The sequence below is a fragment of the Eublepharis macularius genome, chromosome 1, assembly GCF_028583425.1.
Source record: "Eublepharis macularius isolate TG4126 chromosome 1, MPM_Emac_v1.0, whole genome shotgun sequence".
Lineage (NCBI taxonomy): Eukaryota > Metazoa > Chordata > Lepidosauria > Squamata > Eublepharidae > Eublepharis > Eublepharis macularius.
In genome coordinates this window covers 236935615-236956086 of record NC_072790.1, presented here as the reverse complement: position 1 = coordinate 236956086, position 20472 = coordinate 236935615, and the positions used below count along the sequence as shown (strand labels likewise).

Sequence of the window (20472 nt, the reverse complement as noted above, 5' to 3'; positions counted from 1 at the left end):
AAAAAGAGGAGAACTGTTACAAGAAAACTGTTTCTATTGGGGTTATTTTTAAGCCTGATTGTCCTTTACTATGATTTTAAAGGAACTTGCTACACTTCTCGTCTTGGCGTAAAACAGGGGAGGTTGACGTAACTTTAATACCACATCTTAAAAATCGGTGCCGCACATGCTTTATGGTAAAGAAGTGGACATCGTAAAGGAACTAAGAGTAGGACGGAGTGTGGCCAAGGTTTGAACTGTATCTGCATCAATCTAAGTGGTTTGACTGTGAATCAGCACCCTACTGGTTTGAATCCCACTACTGCCATGAGCTCAGTAGGTGACCTTGGGTAAGCCACTCCGCTCAGCCCCAGCTCCCTAGCTGTATTCTGGGGATAATAATAACACTAACTTGTTCAACACTCTGGGTGAGGCACTAATCTGTCTAGAAGAGCGGTATATAAGCACAGTTATTATTATTAATCCTATGGTGGGTGGCTGCACTAAGATCTCTGTTTTCTTCGGTAGTCAAGCATAGTTCTGCTCCTACTAGTGTCTAGTTTTAGATCCTTTATGGAAGTCTTATATGAATGCACCTGAATTCTGTACCTCTCCTGTGTTCCACCTCGCTCCTCATGTACTTTCTAGTATATTTTGATCCTTCTTCCAAAGAGTTTGGAGAGGGATTCATTGTTCTCCTTTCCTTCATTGGATTTTCACAACAGTCTTGTGAGGAAGGTTAGGCTGAGAGCGAGAGAGACTGGCCTGGCCCAAGGTCACCTAGCGGGCTTAAGAGTAACGTAGAGATTTGAACCTGGATCTTCCAGATCCCAGCCTGACCCTCTAACCATTGCACCACACTGGTGCTTAGTTGATGGTTGTGTATGTTGGTTCATATCCTGCACTGCCTCAGAAGATCAGGTGGCCAATGACTTCAAAGCACACGTAATTATCACCTGGGAGAGCCCACTTGTAACGACAGTATTTCTGCACTGTGTTGGTGGGTCAAAGGTGTGTGGGGAGTACAGTTGCCTACTCTGGGTTGAGAAATTTCTGAAAACGTGGGGTCGTGGAGAGAGACTTCAGCCGGGTATAATGCCATAGAATCCACCCTTCAAAGCAGCCATTTTCTCCTGGGCTGCTGAATTCTGTAGTTTGGAGAGCCAGTTTGGTGTAGTGGTTAAGAGTGGCAAGACTGTAATCTGGAGAACCGGGTTTGATTCCCCTCTCCTTGACTTGAAGCCAGCTGGGTGGCCTTAGGTCAGTTACAGCTTCCTGGAGCTCTCTCAGCCTCATCCACCTCACAGGGTGATTATTGTGGGGATAATAACAACATACTTTGTAAACCACTCTGAGTGGGTGTTAAGTTGTCCTGAAGGGTGGTATATAAATCGAATGTTGTTATTACTATTATTAGTTGTAACTCTGGGAGATCTCTAAGTCTGAGATGGAGATTGGCAACTCTAGTAGTTGTGGAGCTTCTGCGGAGGTTCTCAAGTTAGTCCTAACCTTCCTTTATGGTACTTGGTAAGTTATTAGAGTAGGAATGCCCATACTCTTCACAGGTACCCCCCCCACCCCCATGCCAGGGTTTCCAGCATGTCGGTTGTAATTTACTGGAAATTCCTTGGCTGCCACAGAGTCACTTGCACACCCTACAACACACATATGAACTGGTAGCAGAAAGGCTGGCTCTAGGCTGTTTTTCTGAAGCTTTTATTTTACAGGCTTATTTCTCAGAGCTGGTTTGCCGATCCAGCGCCAGAGATGAATGTTTCTCATCCCTGATCCGTTTTTAAGACAGAACAAAACTTGGTAATGTTGTGTGTGGGAGGAGTGGGTGCCATATGCCAAAGCAATCTCTGGTGGGTAATTCCTGGAGATTTGGAGGATGGAGCCTAGAGAGAGCGGGTTTGGGGGAGGGACCTCAGAAGGGGTATATAATACCATAAAGTCTACACTCCCAAAGTAGAGATTTCCTCCAGGGAAACTTGATTTTGGCAGCTTGGAGATCAGATACAATTCTGGGAGATCTTCAGGTCGGCAAGCACTGCAAGTGGAACTGTAGCACCTTTAAGACTAAGCAACTTTATTGTAGCATAAGCTTATGCTACAATAAAGTTGCTTAAGTCTTAAAGGTGCTACTGGACTATTTTGCAATTACAGACTAACAAGGCTAACTCCTCTGGCTCTGTAACCACTACACTGCACTTTCATTAGCACTTAAATTTAGTAATCCACATAGAAATAATTCCCACTCCCATGACTTTATGCTGATGGAAACTGCACTACTTGTATTCAAGTAGAGTCTGCTACGCTTTTGCGCATTCGGGGGCTGCAGCGAGGACTACATCTCCCAGATTCCTTTGAGAGGCGGGGGAGGGGGCGGACGGCTTTTCCCCTCATCACGTGATCCGAAAAGAGAACGTGTGCGCGAGAGAATGCGAGCGGGGCTCGGAACTCCCTTTCCCACAATGCCGCGGGAGAGGAAACTCAGGCACCGGCGACTGAGGTCGAAGCAAAGCAACGAAGCGTCGCTCCCTGAGGGAGCGAAAGGACTACACTTCCCAGAACGCTCCAGGGTCGGCGCCTGCGCAGTGATAAAGTCGCACCTGAGGGAAAGCGAGAGGGGAGGAGGGAGCCGCCGCCATCTTGTGTGAGGGAGCGACCGGACCAGCCAGGAAGGAAGGAGGAGGGAAGCAGCGAGTCAGCCGCCGACCTACCGTGGAGGAGCCGCCATGAACCCCGAGTAGTGAGTGTCCCCCCGTCTCCTCCGACCAATGGGGATGGGGATAATTCTCTCTCCAGCTTCTCAACTCCCCCTGCCCTCTCCTGAGGAAGCCTGGGCCCGGCACCGGCCCCTGCCCCGCCCTGCCCAGGGGCTCAGTATTCATCATGGGGGGAGGAAGCATGGCGGGGTGTGTGTGAGAGAGAGAGACATGAACCAAGTTGTGTTTATCCTGCTCCATTACTGTGCCTTTGCATGAATCGGGCCTCCCCTTCTGTGTCCTCTTCTTGTTCTTCTCTCCCCCTTCCCTGTTTAGTCCTTAAGGGGATTTATACGACCTCTCAAACTATGTCTCCTTTTCCCCACCATCGCATTTCCAGTTTGGTTTCAGTGAAGGTTTCTTGCTTCCTTAGGCTGTGGGGGGGGGGGTTATAAACAAACAAAAATTAGGCCGGGGATGGGGGGGCGGTTATAAACAAGCAATAGGCCTTCTTAGGGGGCTTTGTCACATTTGGGGATTTGCAAACTCTCTTGGGGTCCCTTTTGGGGAAAAAAGTGAGATTATCCGTGTTTAACAGTGCAGTTCCCAAGAAGAGTGACTCCAGCCTAAACTCATTGAAATTAGTGGGCTCAGACTGGAGTAACTCTTTTTAGGATTGCACTGTGTGTCTGAAGAAGGGAGCTTCGACACTTGAAATGCCCTGGAAATCAAGTTGGTCTTTAAGGACCCGATTCTTGCTCTTCTACTCAAGTCTGAAGAAGGGAGCTCTGATTGTTCAGAGCTTTCATCCTGAAAATCTTGTTGGTCTAAAGGTGCCACTGGATTCAAATCCTGCTGTTCTACTCTAGACCAACACCGCTGCTGACTTCAAATTATATTTGTGGGTATGTATAGGTATAAACTGTGTGTGTTGCTTAATTAGCAAAGAAGAGATTTGCTTTCTCTTCCCCCTTCTCATCCTGAGACAATTCAAGTTGAATAGGAATGTAGGCTTTTACTCAAGGCAAAGGCCTGTTGAACTCAATAGGGTTTGTTTCTGTGTAATAGGATTGGGCTTGCAAAACCTTGTACCTTCACTTATTTTATCTATATGGGAGTACACTTTTGAATAGCTACTTAAATAGGTTAAAAGTCTTCTATCCCCCATCTCTGCAGCCTGTATCTCACCTCAAGGCCTCTTGTCACGCTTAGTTGTGTGCGCTATTAGTTTCCTGAGGAGAGTGGATGTTTACAAGACTGCTGTGGGATCCCCCTTTTGCATACCATCATCCATTTACCAGACCACAAGTGGGTTCTGGTACACCAGGATGTTAACGCTTAATGTGCTAAGGCTGAGGTATGTGAACATTTAAGGTGATACATGGCTTTGCTTTTTAAATTGAGGTGGTCTGACATGGCATGGCTTCTGTAGACATTATTTTCATGGCAGTGTCTTGTTTCCGTACCGTCCATGTACATTTTTTTTAAAAAAAGGAAAGTATGTCACTCTTCTTTTATTTTTCCACTTGAGGATTGCATTCAGTCAAGTTGTGTGGCGTTAGCCCAGACTACTTTTCTTTGGCATGCTGCCTATAGTGTGAAATATGCTTATTTCCAGTTGAGGTACCCTGCCAAAGGGAAAGATCAGGCCTTAACTGTTGTAAAAGTCACATAAAACACAGGGCAGGTGTTGGGGCACTTCAGCTGCTTTAAAAGAGAAATCTTATATTGTTGTTCATACTTCGGTTTGAACCTTTTTGTGTGAAGAATTTTGAGTGCTGTACACATAAAGCAAATGTTTCAACATGTATGCATACACATCAACTTGAAGTTGTTCTTTCCCCCCTTCTGGTCAATCGACTTCATTAACAGTGGCAAGCATCATCTAGGAGCAGAGCCAGTGACTTGAGAAACTTTCGTCTCTGCAAGAGGTTTTTTTTTTTAATAAATCAGGAGCCAGCTGTCATCCCACCCCCCATGCCAGCGTGTTTAATGGTGCTGAACTTTGGATATTGGAATTGTGATCCTTAATTCCATATGTCAGAGTTGGAAGGAGAAAGTTCTCCGCCGTATCTAGAGGCCACTAGTCACCCTAGGGTCAAACAGGAGCCAGATTCCTCTTTGCTGCATTTCTCTTTCTACCTGTGGCTGACTCCTACTCATAAAAAGACCAATTGAGTGCCTACGGCATTCCCTTTCCCACAATACCGTACAGCCCATAGCGTGAAGGAGTTTGGGAGAGAAGCAAAGTGCCGTCAGGGAGGAGGTTGAAAAGGGTTCATTGGAAGATTGCGTTTCCCAGCATGCTCTGGGTGCTGTGTCCATGCAGTGATAGTCATTCTTCGGGGGAGAAAGAGGGGCGCTGCAACCAGCTATTGTATTGCCAGGTGACCAGCGCAGGTAAACTAGAAAAGGGTTTTGTGTTAATTCTAGGCTGCTTGGTTTACCGTAATTACCCAGTATAGGGGTCTGAACATGTCAGTCAGTCTTATGCAGAATTAGACCCCTTGTCTGTCTTGGTTAGTATACTCTCCGGATATTTTCCAGGCATCTGCGACATGAAAACTTTTAATTGAAAATGCCAGAGATTAAATTGGGGGCCTCTTCCATGTAGCCAGAGCATGTGTTTTTTTTAACTGTCTTCTTTAGTCCAGTCCCAGAAGTGCCCTTCTATGATTTGGCCTGATTGAGAAGGCTGTGGACCAAAGTCCCTTTCCTGTGATAATAGTAGCATTATAACTTTACAAGCGCTGAGCACAGTTGTAGTAGCTGGTGTTAGTACAGTGCCTAATCTGTGCAGGATTTGGCATCTTGCCTCTACTTAATTGGGTGGCCTGAGGCAAGCCACTGTTCTTTTCACTTTCCCAGAATGCAATGTGTGGATCATACTACTGACCTACTTTTCAGGGTTGTTGTGAGAATTACTGCAGTCCTGTATCATGAAGCCCTTTGAAACTTCTACAGTGCTAAGTGATGATTGCAGAGTGCCTTATTAAGGAAACCCAGCCAGCGTTAGTTAAGTCTTGTGATCAGCCAATGTTGTGTTGGTTGCGGGGGGTAGGGGGGTGTCTGTTGCTCTTGAGGTAGTGTGTGCACGCAGCTGGAGCTTTCTAGGATAAAGGTTGTGCGATTAGATCATGTTGGGGCCTGAGCTCCTGAACTTTTGATGGTGGTGGCACTGAAATGATGTATGTCTTATTTCATGATATAAGGGGTTGAAGTGTCAGTAGGATCTAGAGAACCTGAATTCCTACTGTTGTGGAAACTTACTGAGTGACCTTGGGCAATTCATTCTCAGAGCCTAACCTACCTCACAGGATTGTGGGGAGGATAAAATGGAGGAGAGAAGGATGCTGTAAGGTGCTTCAAGTCCCCGTTGGGGAGAAAGGTGGAGTATAAAGGAAGGAAATAAAGAAATGCAAAAGTCAAAGTTCTGGAATGGAGGGTTGTTCTCTTAAAATGGGCGGGTGGAATTTGTTGCCTATGAAGAGCTGTACTGTGAGGTCATCACAACTGTTGATCTACCCTGGAAAGCAAGATCCCAGGTCCAATAGCTACTTTAAAAGACCAAGTAGATTTCCAAGGTATGAGCTTTTGAGAGTCAAAGCTCCCTTAACTCATACTTTGGAAATCTAGTTTTGTCTTTAAGGTGCTATTGAACTCAAGTCTTGCTGTTTGACTGCTTACCTACACAGCTACTAACCTAAATCTACCCAAGAAAACTGGCTGTTTTGAAGAGCCTTTCCAGGTAGAAGAATCCTTCAGGAAGCTTACAGGGTTTTACATGAAGGTGTTACGTCCTGCCCTGTCTGATCCAGGTGTATTGCTATTCTGCTGGCTTTTAAACTCTGACCGTTGTGGTAGATTTTTTTGATCTCTTCCTTAGCCCCTGCTAGCATCTCCCGGCAGGTATGTGTCTGTTGATGAGCAAGAAGTGGTCTGCTCTTGGCTTCTAGGTTGTGATAGACTATATAGAGACTCAAGACATCATTGAAGACCTTCCATTCAAGTTCAATAAAAGAGCAGGATTCGAGTCCAGTGGCACCTTAAAGACCAACAAGATTTTCAGAGTGTAAGCTTTTGAGAGTCAGAGCTCACTTCTTCACGCACTCGTATCTGAAGAAGAGAGCTCTGACTCTTGAAAGCTTCTACTGTGAAAATCTTGTTGCTCTCTAACGTACCCCTGGACTCGAACCCTGTTGTTCCGCTGCAGAGCAACACGGATACTCACCCACCTACGTTCACCGAAATAAGACTTATTTCTAGTCCAGGCCAAATGTCTCAAGACCGATTTATCATTTACTGAATCCCAGAAACCCAGGATCTCCTTGTCGTTTCTCAGTACTGAAAGACCAAAGATAATCCCCCTTCCCCACTCCCGCCCTTAACTGAAGAGTCTCAAGATAACAGTCTGAGAATCTGTGACGTTTCTGTGATCCCCCTGAGTGTGTGACTTGAACCCACGTCCAGATCTGCCAGCCCCTGTTGGCTTGGAAGTGGTGTTGCCTCTTTTCTCCAGAAGATGAGAGTGTCCCTCCCCTTGGTGCTTAATCAGAAAAATTGCCAGCACACCGTCTCGTGACCGGCCTGCTTCCTGTCGTCTCTCCACAGCACACTAGCTGAACTCTCCAGTTAAGACATTTCCTTCCTCCTGACTCTTGGCAGTGTTTGCACAGGAGAGAACAGCAAGATACCACGCTTGACTTCAGGGGGTAGCTGGGCCCGATGGAAAAGGAGCATTGCCAAGCCTTAAGCAGAAAGCGTTGGGTTATAGCCACCTGCACTGTGTCTTCAGATTTGTGTGTGTGTAGGGAGGGTCAAAACAGGCATGCTCAAAAGGCAAGGGGGAGGTTTTCCAGGGAGGTTGTGGGGTGATATGCAGTGACCTGGCATGCGAGTTGGGTTTTGTTTGTTTTTTGGCATGATGGGCCACCGTTCATTTTGGAGGCTTTGCTAGCCTACGCCGCTGTTTTGGTTCTGCCTCCTGCTAACAGGATAACTATGGCTAGTTTCGAAACAGCCGGGGCCGCAGCTTGCGGGGAGTTTGCCAACGCTGGTTAGTTGTGCCTGTAGTTGCGGGAGTAACAGTGCCTCGTGGTAAGCTCTGAGAAGAGAAAGTGGGGAAATAAGCTGCCTGAGAGGGCACGTACGTCTCTAGCTTGTGCTGTTTACTGAGTGAGTGATTGAACTGGTGGTGTTCACTACCAGTGGGAGGTAGTGATGGCCACATGCACAGATGGCTTTAAAAGAGGGCTAGACAGAGTCATGGAGGAGAGGTCCATCAGCGGCTAATGGAGGCAGCAGACCTCTGGCTCCCAGTGCTGGGATGCAGCCGCAAGGGAGGGGCTCAGCCTGCATGCCCTTTTTCGTTTGCTCCCCCAGGGCAACTTGCTGGCCACTGTGTGAAAGAGTCTGGACTGTTGATCTGATCCATTCTTATCCCTGAACCGTGGTGAAGAGACTAGAAATGTTGCACTTCTGTTGGGTGCGTGTTGCCTTCACCCTTGGGTGCCAGGTAGCATCCATATTCTTGATCGTTTTGGGGTACTAGACGTGGCGTCAGGGTCCATAACCCGGCTTGCTGCTGAGCGTGCTGCTTAATCTGGTGTCCGTCTCTGGCCTTCTCTAGGGTATGGGGAAGAATGGAGCCTCTCCCTGGACCTTGGGGATGCTTGGAAAGCAGTGAGATGTCTTGCTGCGTTCAAAGCATCTTCCAGTTCGGCGAGACAGGAGTCAGCTGGCCTCCCCAGGCGGCTCACTGCTGGAGGAGAAGGCAGAGGATGAGCTTCCGGCAGCCCGGCTGGCTTTGGAGGCACTTGGAGTGTTTCTGAATGTGTCACAGTAGGGGCAAGCCCCCTTCAAAAGCACAGCACGATACTAAAGAGTCCAGCAGCACCTTTAAGACTAACCAACTTTATTATAGCATAAGCTTTTGAGAACCGCAGCTCTCTTCGTCAGATGCATGGCTGACGATTGTCGTTTATGCTACAATAAAGCCGGTTAGTCTTAAAGGTGCTACTGGACTCTTCCCTATTTTGCAACTACAGGCTAACATGGCAGTGTGGTACTGTAAACTTAAGTGCAAGCATCACCCTGAAGAGAAAAGTGCCTGGTGTACATAAATGAACTGGTTCTAGCATTTTCCAAATAGCATTTGTATAGGCTACCATGGCATATAATCTTTTCTTGCAAATGGCCCTGTTCCTAGTGAGTGGAAATTTGTTTTGGACAAGTGGGAGATTCAAATACTCCTCAAGACTTGGTTGAAATTCAGTAAAAATTTCTAAATGGTGCATTAACCCCCCCCCCTTAAAAACAACCTCTCTCTCTCTCTCTCTCTCTCTCTCTCTCTCTCTTTCCCTCTTTCTCTCTTTCCCTCTTTCTCTCTCTCTCTCTCTCTCTCTCTGTTTCATCTCATGAATTATTCCAATTTGTGGGATTTCAAGCGCATTATGTTTGGGGTGACTGTCAAGTGATTAAGCTATGGGACTAAGCATTGGAGGGGGCGCCTAAGCAGGATTTGTGGACAACCTTGATTTCTTCTGTAGATAAGAATCTACACATCTTTAGATGACTTCTTGCAGGCGTAAGGCTAGCTTCTCTTTCTCGCTTTCCTCTGCCTTACAGGAGAGCTTCAATTTTATGGAGACTACAGAATCTCCCTAGTACACAATCTGTGTAATACCTTTTATTAGGACCAACCCCACGGTGTGGTACGAAACTGAATCTCCCTACATTGCTTGTAGCTCCTGTAAGGAGGCTTGGAATATTTGAACTGGAGTGTTCCTGAATGAGATTTTATCAATGTTTCATGCATATTCCAGCATGGTCAGTGTCCAGAGTTAATGTAGACCAGTGCTGGGAGGAAGGAATGCTTTGTGGTTAGGGTGAACCAACTCTTTCCCACTGCTTGACACCGCATCTGTTTTCTAGTGACTACCTGTTCAAGCTGCTTCTGATTGGCGACTCTGGTGTGGGGAAGTCCTGCCTCTTGCTACGGTTTGCTGTGAGTATCTAGTCCTGACCAACTAAGGTGGACGGTGGTAGCCTTCAGTGCTGGCCGATCTGAGCTACCTTTTGATGATTTTTCCAAAAGCTTGTTTTGAGGGATTGTAGGCCAAAGAAAAGGGCACAAGACCTGTAACTAATCCCCTGGAATCTCTTATCCCTTGCCATGGAAGCAGCGCATGTGCAAAATGGTTCAGCCTGAAGAAGCTGTGTGTGCGCTTTCCTTTTCGCTGTTTGTGTGTGTGTGTGTGTGTGTGTGTGTGTGTGTGTGTGTGTGTGTGAGTGAGTGAGTGAGTGAGTGAGTGAGTGAGTGAGTGAGTGAGTGAGTAACACACAGGTCTCAGCCTAGCGGAGGACCCTACAAAGGTTTTCCCTTCAGGCGTGCCTTTCCATATTAACTTGTCAACTCAAGGAACCTTTGCTTTGTACTGTAGAGGATTCTGAGGCCTCTTCCAGCCATGTGGGTTGGGAAAATTTCTATCTCACCAATGTAAATACAGAAGTTGCCAGAGCTGTTGTGCTGCCAGTCAGTCGTGTTGGATGGGCTAAATGTGGGATACGAAGGATGGACCAATCCCAAGGCTTGTACATGGTGTTTTTGGCCGTCTTTTGCTAAAAGAAGGTTTCAGGAACATCTTCCAATTCATATTTTCCTGGAAAATGCAATTCAGGCCCCCCACAATAACGTTCCATGAACGGAGTGTACTCTGGACATATATTTGTTTATCTGTTATTTATGCTCTTCATAGCCCACCTTTCTCACAAACTCAAGGCGGCTTATACAATGTAAATCAATGCAATAATAGGAGGATAATCAATGTAACATGGCTAGGAATTGCAGAAATTTGAAACGTAGCTGTCGTCTGAACAAAGCGTAAGTATTAACCACGACATGTTAATGCAGGCTATGGTATCACATCAGTAGAAACTCAGTGTATTTTCCTGGCCCAGTCTGTTATTATGAAGCTGCCGTATGCTTTGCCAGGCTGCTGTTCTGTCTAGCTCAATATTGATTCCTGGCTGCGTGAGCTTTCGGACGGCTGCAGCCAGAGAATACCTGGAGAGGCCAGGGTTTGATCCTTCAGCAGGCACAGCGTGTGATCTCCCTTTCTCTCCCAGAGTGAATGAATGTTTGGAGCTTCCTTATACTGAACTGGCCGCTTGGCCTTCTATCTTGTTATGGTCTGTTCTCAACTGGCAGTGGTATTGTCCGTTGCCTGGGCAGGAATCCTGCCTTCCCAATCACATTAAAACACTCCTGAAACTTCTTCAGAACTGCACATTGATTAAGAATAGAGATGTAAAAATTCTGGAAAATTTGAAGCCGTGGGAAACAAACACAGTTTGGTTTTTTTCCCAGTCAGCTTTGGGGGAAATTGAAATGTATGCATCACTTATCTGTCAAACCGAAACGTTTTTTCAGCAAAAAACAACATAAATGCCTCAGTTATAACTTAGTGTATAAAGTGGTACTCTTTGGCATGTTTGTGGAATTTAAAATTATTAATATGATTACTTTCTATCAGAAAAATTACAAGTTTGCCCAATATTTTGGAGTTGCAAATTGCTGCGCCCTGCGCTGTCACAGCACACGTGACTTTGGTTTTTGCCATCTCTGAGGCAGGAAAAAGGAAGGTAGAAAACAAATTCTGTAGTAAACAAAAGGAAGTGTATTATTTGAATAGAAACTGTCTCAGAGAGTCACAGTAGGTTGGACTGCCAGCATGTTTGGATACTAAGCTAAACTTTGTAACACTGAAAACATCGAACTCTTCAATAATATCAAGATGAGTAGCTAAGTTTGTCTATAGCGGTAGAAAAGAGCAAGAGTCCAGTAGCATCTGTAAGATACTTCAGCATCTATCAGATACTTCAGACATTGAAGAAGTGAGCTGTGACTCACAAAAGCTCATGCCCTACCACTATATTTTGTTAGTCTTGTAGGTGCTGCTGGACTCTTGCGCTTTTCTACTTCTTCAATAATGTATTATCATTAAACACATAATAGCATATTAATTATTGCCAAAATCATTTACCGTTAAACAAAAATCTTGAAAATGTGTGCGTTTATAGTAAGGGCGGGTTGCGTCCTCCAAAATTTCCAAATTTTTGCATTGGAAAAATTGATAAAAGCTCTCAAGTTGTTTTCATACTATGCATTTGGCTTTAGCAGAATGCTTTGTAAGAAGGTTTTTTCTCATACACCCCAAGAAAATATTTCCTGCATTTTTTAGCGTTCCACAAAATTACCCAGTTTTTCCATTGCAAAACAATTGAAAGAGTCCTCAGTTTTCAGTGTGATGCATTTTGAATGCGGAAACCCTTGTCTTTAGAAGCATTTTACTCAATCTAAAAGAATTTTTCGTAAGTTCTTCCCTAATTTTTTCATTAAGCAAAATTGAAATAAAGGCCTTTTGCATCTCTAAATAGGAAAGACCGGTAATGCTGAAGAAGCTTGCCTGATGTTCGTGATCAGAGCCCCAGAGAGGCCGTGACTCAATAATAATAATGATGATGATAATAATAACATTCGATTTATATACCGCCCTTCAGGACAACTTAACGCCCACTCAGAGCAGTTTACAAAGTATGTTATTATCCTCACAACAATCACCCTGTGAGGTGGGTGAGGCTGAAAGAGCTCGAGAGAGCTGTGACTGACCCAAGGTCAGCTAACCTCAAGCAGAGGAGTGGAGATTCAAACCTGGCTCTCCAGATTAGACTCCTGCCGCTCTTAACCACTACACCAAACTGGCTCCTGCCTCAGTGGCAGAGCATCTGTTTTGTATGCCAGAGGGGCTCAGGTCCAATCCCCTGCCTCTCTGGTTGAAAGGGTCAGGTGGGGAGATGTGAAAGACCTCTACTCACATCCCTGAGGGAGCCCCATTGCAAGCCAACGGAGACAATCCAGAGTTTGGTAGACTAAAGGTCTGACTTGGCATAAGGCAGCGTTGTGTGTTTTAAGTGAGAAGGTCCAGAACTGTACATCGGGAAATGCTGGTGAATGTTTTTCTGCTCTGTTCATATCATGGTTTTGCAGTTCCCTGTGGTTTCATGGCCATGTAGTCCTTCTACACAAGCTTGCGGGGATGGGATGGGGAATCTGACCGCCTGCCTGAAATTCTGTGGTTGGAATGAAGATGATAAACAGTTGTGTAAATTACATTGGGTGCATGCTGTGCCTGCGAGTGTGTGTGAAAACTTGGAGGAGGGTGTGTCTGTGCATGTTCTGAGAAAAAAGCAACAGCTCCGGTCTGTGACTCCTCCTTGACAATGAAATTCTTTCCCAGGATGACACCTACACAGAAAGCTACATTAGCACCATCGGGGTGGATTTCAAAATCCGCACCATCGAGCTGGACGGCAAAACCATCAAACTGCAGATTGTGAGTACCCCGCAGCAGCAAGCAGAGGTGCACGTGCTCTGCTTCGGATTCGAAAACGGGTCCCAAAGCTAGTCCTGCTAACAGTGGTGGAAGAGGCCCCGATTTGTTTTGAAGTGGGAAGGAAGCTTCGGGTCTGGCGGGAAACGGCTGGGAAACTTCCCCAGCAACACCCTGCTACGGGAGCTCTTCAGCGGCCCACAAAGGGCTATGCCACGAACCAGGAACTCACAACACGCTGGGCTGGAGGAATTGCAGTAGCGAAGTTGGGGAAGAGCTCCTTTAGCCAGAGCCAAGCACATCTAAATCTCTCCTCTGTCATTACCTTGGGCAAGCCGCTGGTTTTGCAGCCGCAGCTCTCCACTCTGCAAAATGTGGCTGGTAAGAGCCTGTTCTGGAGGGTTGTTGTAAGGATTACCAAGCAAAGATTCACCTGAGTTGTGGATGTTCACTCAGTAGTTTACATGTAAGTTTGAGAGTTACTACTGGGTTAGGTGGGCCAGAGAACAGGATGAGGGGTTCTCAGTCCTGTAAATCATTCATCGCTGTCTTGTGAAGAGAGACCCAGAAGCCTAGAGGTACTTTCCCAAGTCTAGGCTTCTCAGTTGCTATACAAATTTTAGGGACAACGTTGTTCATTATCCTGTCCATGCTGAAGCTGGATGCCTCTTTCAGTGAAGAGGGTACAAGCCCAGCCCCTTCCCTTCCGTCCAGCCCTGGCAGCAGCTGCCCACATGGCGTGTTTTAATATTGCAGCTATTCGTTGACAGTTGAGCGCCCTCACCATTGGCTGGGTTTCTTTATCTGGGCTTGATGCTCCAGCTGTTGGGATGCAAGTTCGGCATTGCACTGCCATTGGAGGCAGTGAAATGCCTCCCCAATGGGGAAATTGTTTTATGTATTTATGTTTTCTGGATTTATATATATACAGTGTGTGTGCGTGCGCACGCACACACACACAGCAATTCTGCACACGTTGGATAATGCACTTTAGCTATCGTTTGGAAGTGGATTTTTTGTTTCACACTTGAAAAATTCAGTTCCAAGTGATCTCTAAAGAGGATTGGAAATGCATTATCCAACTCGTGCGGAATCAGCCAGAGAGAGAGAGAGAGAGAGAGAGAGAGAGAGAGAGAGAGAGCTTATTCCCGTTCACAGGAAGCGGGGACTAAAAATCGAACTACTAATTAAACAAATAAAATAAAATTTTGGAGTTTCCTACTGGGCTTATTATTGTCTCTCTACTTCCCCTCAGTCCAGTTTGTGCATCTGTTAGACAGTCGGCTAACAACAACCTGATCAGAGAACTGAACGAGCCTCAGAAGAAATACCAGATGTGGGAATTACACCCCCTCCACCCCAAGCCCTAGCTCTGTCCTGGACTTTTCACTGACTCCTGGGGGGGAACCCTTTGTTCCATTGCACAGTCACTAGACAAATCAAAAGGAGATGAGCCTCCAGCTGCAGGCTCGTAATGCAGTTCAAAGCATGTAGCCTTGTAGTGCTGAGATGACCTGCCTTCTCTTCCCTCTCCAGTGGGATACAGCCGGGCAGGAGCGGTTCCGCACCATCACTTCCAGCTACTACAGAGGGGCACACGGCATCATTGTGGTGTACGACGTAACGGATCAGGTAGAGGCACAGCTGTGCGGTGGTTAGATCAGTGGTGAATGGGGTGAGGAAGGAAGAGAGTCGTGGGGTGATGGCGGAAAGGGTCCGTCTCTAAAGGGATGCAGCGGAGAGGGTTTGTGGGAAGTTGCATACACGCTCCAATTTTTGCAGAGCGTGGCCTGTTACCTTTGGCACATGTTTAGAATGTTGAGCTTACAATGCTGTTTCTGATGCTATACGTGGAATCAAAAGGTCTCTCTTCTCACCTAGCATCAGGTGGGTTGGTCTGCAGCAGAAGAGCAAGGTTCAAGTCCAGCAGCACCTTGAAAACCAACAATTTCCAGGGTATGTAAGCTTTTGAGAGTCAAAGAGAACTCTGACTCTCAAAAACTTACAGCCTGGAAATCTTGTTGATCTTTAAGGTGCCAATGGACTCAAATCTCGCTCTTCCCGGATACTATCAGCCCCTGCCTCCTCCTCCTCTAATGGTAATTTGGATTAATCTGCAGATGCATTGCCCTGACCTGGATGGCCCAGGCTAGTGTGGTCTGGTCAGATCTTGGAACCCAAGCAGGGTGGGCCCTGGTTAGTATTTGGATGGGAGATGACTAAAACAGTCCAGGCTCACAATGTGCAGGCAGGCAGTGGCAAGCCACCTCTGTTCATCTCCTGCCTTGAAAACCCTATGGGCGGCGGCCGGGGTGTGTGTGTCACCATATGTCAGTTGTGACTTGACGGCACTTGCCTACATGCACACGCACACATTAGTGTGACTTGAAGAGCGCAGTTGCCGTGTGGCCTGTGACAGTGGGGGCAGAGGAGTTAATGCCACTTGACTCTTGCTAGAGAGGAATGCCCTTCACTCTACTTGCAGAGCCACAGCTTCCAGCCTGGAGGGAGGTGGGGATGGTCTCTTTCCGGATGCCTTCTGCAGGTGCCTGTAATGATGGGAGCTAGGGCAGACATTCTCAAGAGCCTCAACTTTGCACCCGGAGTCAACTGAATGGAATTCCACCGGGCTGCTAAGCCCTTCTCTTGGCCAGTCACCTCCCCCTCCCATGCTAGCTGGGAATTAGGCTTTCTGCAATTTGGCCCAAACGGCTTGTCTCCTCCAGTCTCCTGATTTCTTCTGAAAACATTGCTAGGATGCCTCTTGTGCGTGCATTCGAATGGAGCTCCCCCTTTTTCTTAGGCTTTTGTAACCCTGCCTATTTTTGAGCAGCTCAAACCCACGTTCAGTTGCCGTCCTCGGCCGGTCTTGTTCCCCCACCTGCAACTATGAGCCACGGAAAAGGTTGCTGGCTAAACAAGAGTCGCTTCTGGGTCTCATTCTGTTCCCTCCTGTGCTCCATCCGTGCAGGAATCCTACAACAATGTAAAGCAGTGGCTGCAGGAGATCGAACGCTACGCCAGCGAGAACGTCAACAAGCTCCTGGTGGGCAACAAGTGCGACTTGACCACGAAGAAGGTGGTGGACTACACGACCGCCAAGGTGAGCAGAGGCCGTGGCTCGGTGGTAGGGCATCTGCTGGACACGCAGAAGGTCTCATGTTCAGTCCCTGATGTCTCCAGATAAAAGAATCAAATGGGAAGGGATGTGAAAGATTTCTGCCTGAGACCCTGGAGACCTGCTGCCGGTCTGAGTAGACAGTGCTGATCTTGGCGGACCGATGTGAAGCAGCTCTGGAGGCACTTGGGAGTGTTCCTGAATGTGCCGTGGTAGGGACAAGCCCCCTTCCAGTGCCCACTAAAAGCACAGTATGATACTGCAAACAGAGAAGAGTGCCTGGTGTATGTCCATGGCCTGCCAAAATCTGGTGCGCCGGTAGTCTGATTCAGTGTGAAGCAGCTCTGAGTGTGTTCATGTGAGCCTTCAAGAGGGGGAGGCCCATGAGTCGAGCCTGCCTCACTCTGCCGGGGCCTTTTAAAAACCACAGGAACGCAAGACTCCAGGAGTTGTGAGTGCCTTAAACCCAAGACTGAACCAAATAATAATAAGGTGGGGGGAAATAATTGAATACTGGTCAGAGATGCTTTAGGCTGATCCTGCACTGGGCAGGGGGTTGGACTAGATGGTCTGTATGGCCCCTTCCAACTCGATGATTCTGTGGTCTGTATGGCCCCTTCCAACTCTAGGATTCTATGAAAGCAGCTGGTGCCAAGAGTCTGTGGTTGTGTGCGCCAAGGAGAAGGCTTTTCCAGGGTTATCTCAGTTGGTCATACATTGGAGGCATGACTCCAGGTTATCCTTACGACCCTTCAAGCCTGCCAAGAAGAAAGGTGGTAAAAAGGTAGTCAGGAGAGGGAGGAAGAACAAGATCTTCCTTCCTGTTCGTGCCGGCAGAGGCAGAGATCCCCAGCCACCCCATCTCAGCCTTTCAGATACTTCCAAAGGGTGATGGTGGCTTTGTTTCCTATTGGGGAATTCCAAGGCAGCCTCTTGTCTGGATTATTCCCTGTTCTCAAATTGATGCCCCACCTTGATGGGTGTTCAGATCAGATCCACCTCTGGTTTAAAAGGAGGGGGTGCTTGGGCCACTTTCTAGAAAGAACTCCGGCTTTCCTTGAGGAAGTGGCAGATGAGGCTGTTAATTGGGGGATGTGTTTCCAGCCTTTCCACCCGAGCCCTTTATAAGCACAATCGTCAAAATACCCAAATGATGAACAATGCAAAGTCATTGGAGGAATGGGCCCAGTAAAACTTGACTGGCTGAGCAGCTGTAACCAGTTAAACTGATTTTGAATACAGTCTAAAGCCTGGGAGCACTGACCGTTCGTCTCCCGACACCTCCCCGTTCACGGTGATGGTTCCAGACAAAGGTGCTTAAAGGGACAAAAAGGCTGTCTTCAGCGGAGAGAAGCAGAGGATGTGCTGCAAAGGCCGGTTGTAGCTAGGGTTGCCAGGTCCCCCTACCCTCCGGACAGGAGGGCACTCACCTCATTGCTGCCTGATTCGGCCCACTGCGGAGAGCAAGTGCGCTCCCGGCCTACATGATGACGTCACTTCCAGGAAGTGACATCATCGTGCAGGCCACGGGCCGCTCCTGGGAGCGCTCCTGTGCTCCGCATCGGGATGAATCGTGGAGCGCAGGAGCGCTGCCAGGGCTGCATGAGGTAGAACCCTTCATGTGAGAGTCAGCCTGGCGTAGTAGTTAAAGGTTGTTGGATTAAGATACGGGTGACGCAGATTGGAATTCCCACGGTGCCATGAGACCTTGCTGGGTGACCTTCCTCCGTGGAAGAAATGCTTCAGTTTCTGGTCTTCAGACATTTGAAACTGTATTGCAACCGTGAAGTCTATAAACGCCCTCCCTCGAGTGGAGAAAATTGCATGTGCTTGAGTTCTTGCTGACCTGAAGCCCTTGCGGTGAAAAGGCAGCCTCCCCGCCCCGCCTCCGTTACCTGAAGCATCTGTCTTATTTCTAACCGCCACCTTCCCCCCCCCCCCCCCCGTCTTGGGCAGGAATTTGCAGACTCCCTCGGGATCCCCTTCCTGGAGACCAGCGCCAAGAACGCCACCAACGTGGAGCAGTCGTTCATGACTATGGCGGCCGAGATCAAGAAGCGCATGGGCCCCGGGGCAACAGCCGGAGGAGACAGACCCAACCTGAAAATTGACAGCACTCCGGTCAAACAAGGAGGCGGCGGCTGCTGCTGAGGAGGAGGGACATGATTGTGGGGGTGGGGGGTGGGGGCCTGGGACAGGCTGGGGAGAGGGAGCCTGCCCCTTCCCGACTGCTGTCTGGCCCCCTCCCCTGCTTTTTTTTCTTCTCTGAAGGTGGCTTTCCCGGATGATACCTCGGCGGAGGGGGACGGGGCCTCCCTCCCCTTCCAGCTCAGCTGCTCCAAGTGCTGTTGAGCGTCCTCAGCCTGGTTTTTTTTTTGTCATTTAACTCTGGGGTAGGGTGGTGTGGGCAGCTGTGGGTTGGGGGGCATGGGCTCTGTACAGGACGAAAGCTTCCCTACACGTTTGGGGTGTGGGGGGGAGATGATGTTGTGCTTATGTGCTGTACCCCACTATCGGTAACACTGGGGCAGCGGTTGGTTCTTGCTCCGTTTTCTGCCCTTCTGTCTTCCTCGTCTTCTCCCTCCCTACACGCACACCCTGGCCCTTCTCCCAACTTCTCTGCTCTGGAGCAGAACTGCCTCGTTTCCCCTTCAGCCCGCCTTTGCCTGCTGCCCCAGAGATCTTCCCGGCTCTGCCGTAGATAGGACAACGACTGCTCTCCTTCTCCCACCCTGTCCCTGGCGTTTGACTGGTGGCCAGCCAGGGTTTAGTTGGCGAAGGGCATGGGGTGTGTGTGTGTGTGTGTTCGTGAGTGTTTATGTGTCTGTCTCCAGGCCCAATGGGCAAGGCGCTGTGGCTCAGTCCGTGGACCTCTCCATATCCTCACCCGGCACCTCCCGCATGTAGTCGATGCTCTCCTTCCTCGCCTGTGAAAGGGTCTCTGGCCTCTTCCCTTTTTTTATCCTCCCCTACCGCCCTTTTTCTAGGTCTGCTTGCTCGTTCCTAGTGTTCTCTCTCTGCTGTTCCCGAAACGTTCCTCTCAGGGCATCCCGTTCCGCCCCATCTTCTGCCTCCTCCCCTTTTCCATCCTCCTTGAGAACGGACCTTCGAGCTTGGTTCTGGTGGTGGTGGGGGATGGGGGTGCGGCCCCCTCTTCAGCACAGATTCCTGCCCCAAGTGTGGGCTCGGTGGGTGACGTGTTGTCGAGACTCAAATCCCTTCCTCAGGCCTGAGATGGGGAGAGCCTTTCTCCCAGAGTCTGCATTCCACAGTTGATGAATGTATATATTGGACAGCTGGGTGACCTCTGCGCCTTCTGCCCTCTTCATAAGCATCCCCACCCTCAAGCTCAATCCTGGGCCTGTGGCTGAGTTGTAACATGGTGCCCTGCCCTCCATCCTGCCCCCCCACCCCACACACACTTTCTATCCCCTGCAGACATAGTAGGGCCTAAAGCAAGCCCTTCCTTGACCAAACTGAGGCCGTCCATCCCCTGGTGCTCGGCCCTGGCTCCCGAGAAGGCCGTGCTGTTGATTTAGCACCGGGGAGCTGTGTCCTCTCCCCGGCAGCCTCTGCTCCTCCGTCTCCTCATCCCCCCCCTCCCCTTATTTAAAGAGTGTCAGGTACCCCGCTGGGCCAGGCAGTGGGGTGGAAGGTTTTGCTTGTCCGCTTTTTTTTTTTTCACAAGTGAAATCAAAAATACAAATGAGAGAGATTCAAAAAAAATAAAATAAAACATAACCAGCCTCTGCAAAATGAGGGATTTTCAGGCCTGGCTGTGTAGTCTTTGTGCTCCTTCAAGGGACGGGGAGGGGAGGAGCATGTGGGGTTGTTACCCTGGGATGGCGGCAGACAGAAACACTTGAGCCTCCCAGCCCGAACAGGAAGAGGGTCATCTCTTCCCCACCCCCACCCCAGCCCCGCTCATTCATTGCCCCTGGATGTAGTCGCAGGAGGAGAAAACTGGATCCTGGAGATCTCTTTTGCTGATGCCTCTGGAACAAAGGCGCCGTGCAGAACGGAGTGGACCTATGGGATCTGATCTATTTTTGATGGACGCATGCAATTAATTGCCTTTATGTCATGTCAGACGGTTGGATCGGTCCGGCTCAGCGCTCTCTCCTCTGGTTGGCGGCTGCTCTCCAGCAAAGAAGGGTCTTTCCCGGCACCCCTTTTTTACTTCGGTACCTTTAGCCGGACTCCTCCTCTGCTTGCAAAGCAGGTGCTCTGCCACTGAGCCATAGAAGGATTACCATCAAGCTGCGCTTAGTCTTGC

General features: G+C 48.5%; 1 protein-coding gene across 1 annotated transcript; it reads left to right on the top strand.

Moving 5' to 3' along the window:
• Positions 1–2618: 2618 nt before the first annotated feature.
• Positions 2619–19967, top strand: RAB1B (RAB1B, member RAS oncogene family). Its single transcript, XM_054993961.1, has 6 exons — positions 2619–2731; positions 9621–9693; positions 12986–13081; positions 14615–14710; positions 16050–16181; positions 18153–19967. The coding sequence occupies exons 1-6, from the start codon at positions 2718–2720 to the stop codon at positions 18345–18347; spliced, it is 606 nt and encodes a 201-aa protein (XP_054849936.1). The 5' UTR covers positions 2619–2717; the 3' UTR covers positions 18348–19967.
• The last annotated feature ends 505 nt before the right edge of the window (positions 19968–20472 follow it).

Excerpts from the sequence above, each read along its gene's own strand:
- RAB1B (XM_054993961.1), top strand. Across the intron at positions 13,082-14,614 it reads AAACCATCAAACTGCAGATT|TGGGATACAGCCGGGCAGGA; the intron begins GTGAGTACCCCG and ends TTCCCTCTCCAG. Across the intron at positions 14,711-16,049 it reads TGTACGACGTAACGGATCAG|GAATCCTACAACAATGTAAA; the intron begins GTAGAGGCACAG and ends CCATCCGTGCAG.